Raw genomic sequence first — 2,982 nt, forward strand, 5'->3', positions numbered from 1 at the left:
TAGTTAGTTAGTTAGTTAGTTAGTTAGTTAGTTAGTTAGTTAGTTAGCGTTACCTACAGCCGTGAACTCGTCAAAGTTGATACGGCTGTCTTTGTCCCGGTCCAGTTTCTGGAGGAGCTCCCGGATCTGGTATCCAGGCAATGGACAGCCCACCTCCCGGAAGAGATTCCCCAGTTCAGTGGCACAGATGAAACCATTACCATCCACATCTGGACCAAACAGGAGAGGGAAGTGGGCAAATAAAAACAAGTTTAATGCTTCAATGTTCTTTAGTTTCTGCTTGACATGATCGACGTGCCATTTTAGACGTTCTGATCAAAACTTTTGAATGTCAGAGGGTTTATAAGAAGAGCAGTTCTGATTAATGTTCTCAGCTGGGACACAAAGGCTAAAATTAGATTTTAGACCAGTGGTCCTTCACCAACCCACTAAAACAGATTTTGACTATCACAGGTATAAGTGAGGTAAGTATTCAAACACTGCTAAAAAGCCTTTTAACAAAAATCTATGTCTGATTTATATTTTATGTTTTTGACAATAATTTTAATGAGTTTGAGTCCTGCAGATCTTCTCAAGTTGTTTCATTATCCACATGAAGTCACAACCTGAACTTTAGGAAAGGCTGTTCTAGTCAATAAATAAATATGTTGGTGTACACGATCATAATAAATCTATAAAAGAATCAGATTAAATAAATAATACTCAGTTTACTGTTTAAAAACAAAAAGAACTTGAGCAGAATGTTGTGCTGTCCAAAAAGACACAAAACTTTTAAAATGCTGAGTTAGTTTGTCAATGATGACAAAAACATGAGCAGATCAAACTTCTATATAATATAAATAACAAAACCTGGTCTGTCAGATCCCCCCCCCCCACACACACACACACACACTCACATGTTAACTCACCAACTTTCAGGAAGCCCTGCCTGATCTCCTCCATCTCCTCGGCGCTGACCTTAGACATCCTGATACCTGAGGGACAAATGCTGCATCTTAAGATGGTAAATGGTAAATGGACTGTACTTATACAGCACCTTTCTATCTAATCAAGGTACTCAAAGCACTTTACAATACAACATGTGCCCTCATTTACCCATTCATACAGCACTCTACTACTTTTAGATAGTAAAGAACAGGGGTCTGCAACCTGCGGATCTGGAGCCACATGTGGCTCTTTGGTCCCTCTGCAGCGGCTCTTTCCAGCTTTGACCAAAACTGAAATAAAACTGAATTTTATTGGTTGTTATAATGACTAAAAGGGATAGTTTTAGTTTTCCATTAATTTATTTTGCAAATATATGAATACTAGAAACATTACAAGGGTTAAAACATACTTTCACTTTATGCTTTATTTCTTCAAAGTAGGATATGTAATTTTTCTACAATTAAAAAAATCCCACAAGAATGCATAGTTTATTGTTTTAGTTTTTAAAACTGGGCAAAAACTATATTAATTTTTCCTTCTTTACAATAATCTCATCTTTTATTTTGTCTTAGAGTGTAAAAATATCAATAAATGTTAAAAATCATTAGATATTTTTAGTTTTATAAAATAACCCCTACTGTCCAGAAAAGCGCCCTCCAACAAACTGGTCTGTGGGTTAGGGTCTGTGTGCAGCTTCTGCTGGTGGATTGAAACTATCTCCATCACAGAAATGTAGCTGGAGGTAACGTCTTTCTGAAAATACTGGATTCATACGACAATATATTCAAGCAAGGATTTATAAAAGGAGAAACGAGGAGGCTGTTAAGAGATTCTTTTCTCTTTCATCATTTTAAAGAATAAATCTGTTTAATGGACTCTAGAAATGTGTGAGGGGGAGTGGCATCATTTATCAGATGTTGTGTCCAAGATTGTTCTGGTGAATACAAAGACAGACTGCAGCTCTGTTTGAAGGCAGCACAAGTATTAGGCTGCTGGAGACCTGAACCACTCTATGATCACAGATCTGTGATGGAGGCAGAGAAGTACTTTGAAGTATTTATTCCTTAAATCCTTTCCTCTGAAACAAAAACTTGCAGCTCTAAGATATATGTTCATCTTAGAATTTAAAGTCTGAAAACATAAATGCCCAAAGACATCAGGTTTAGGAGGCATTCTCCTTCATGTTCCGCTCTACAGAAGTAGATGTAGCAACTGTTATCACACAAAACCTTAGATAATGTCATAAAGTGTGATGTAGTTTCAGAAATAGAATGTAAAGAGTTTAGCTCGTATTTTATTTATTCGTTACAGCTTTGATTTGGTCGGGTTTTAGCTGTAGAATGCACGAAAGTCACAGATCAGGACTCCAAAACTCAGGAAGCAAAGCTGTTCAGACACGTAACGAATGCATCAGCCAGAGATTTCATTTATAACATTGAACACAGAAAAACTAAGAGAACTGGTCTAAATGTTCCAACTGGAGCTGTTCACTGAGCAAACACTGGAGCATAAAATGTAATCTACGTTCAGTGGCATTAATTTAGCTTTTTGAAGTCAATACTCGCTCAAAACTAAAAAAACAAATGTGTCCTTTTGTTTGTTGCTGCATGCAGCATGCAGCTCAGATTAGTAGGTACTGATAGATCCAAAGACCACCATGATTCCACCTGCTCACCTTTACCTATATCTATGTGTCCAACTGGATAATGATCTACATGTTCAACTGGACCATGCTCTTTGTGTCCAACTGGACCATGCTTATGTGTCCAACTGGACCATGCTCTCTGAGTCCAACTGGACAATGATCTGTGCACAAATGGACCGTGATCTACATGTCCAACTGGACCATGCTCTTTGTGTCCAACCGGACCATGCTCTGTGTCCTACTGGACAATGATATATGTGTCCAACTGAACCATGATCTACATGCCCAACTGGACCATGCTCTATGTGTCCAACTAGACCATGCTCTATGCAACCAACTGCACAATGATCTATGTGTCCAACTGGACTATTACCTATGTGTCCAACTGGACCATGATCTATGTGTCCAAC

At 38.1% G+C, this 2,982-nt stretch overlaps 1 protein-coding gene across 1 annotated transcript in view; it reads right to left on the bottom strand.

Moving 5' to 3' along the window:
• The window catches only part of LOC119408569 (plastin-3), a 17,005-nt gene that overhangs the window by 11,444 nt on the left and 2,579 nt on the right, over nucleotides 1-2,982 (bottom strand). Inside the window, exons 2-3 of the mRNA XM_037675412.1 lie at nucleotides 909-974; nucleotides 58-209 (exon numbers count right to left, since the gene is read on the bottom strand). Coding sequence (XP_037531340.1) covers nucleotides 58-209; nucleotides 909-966 — 210 coding nt within the window. The 5' untranslated portion in view covers nucleotides 967-974. The remainder of the gene's footprint in view (nucleotides 1-57; nucleotides 210-908; nucleotides 975-2,982) is intronic.

The sequence above is a fragment of the Nematolebias whitei genome, chromosome 4 (assembly GCF_014905685.2).
Source record: "Nematolebias whitei isolate Nwh7 chromosome 4, NemWhi1, whole genome shotgun sequence".
NCBI lineage: Eukaryota > Metazoa > Chordata > Actinopteri > Cyprinodontiformes > Rivulidae > Nematolebias > Nematolebias whitei.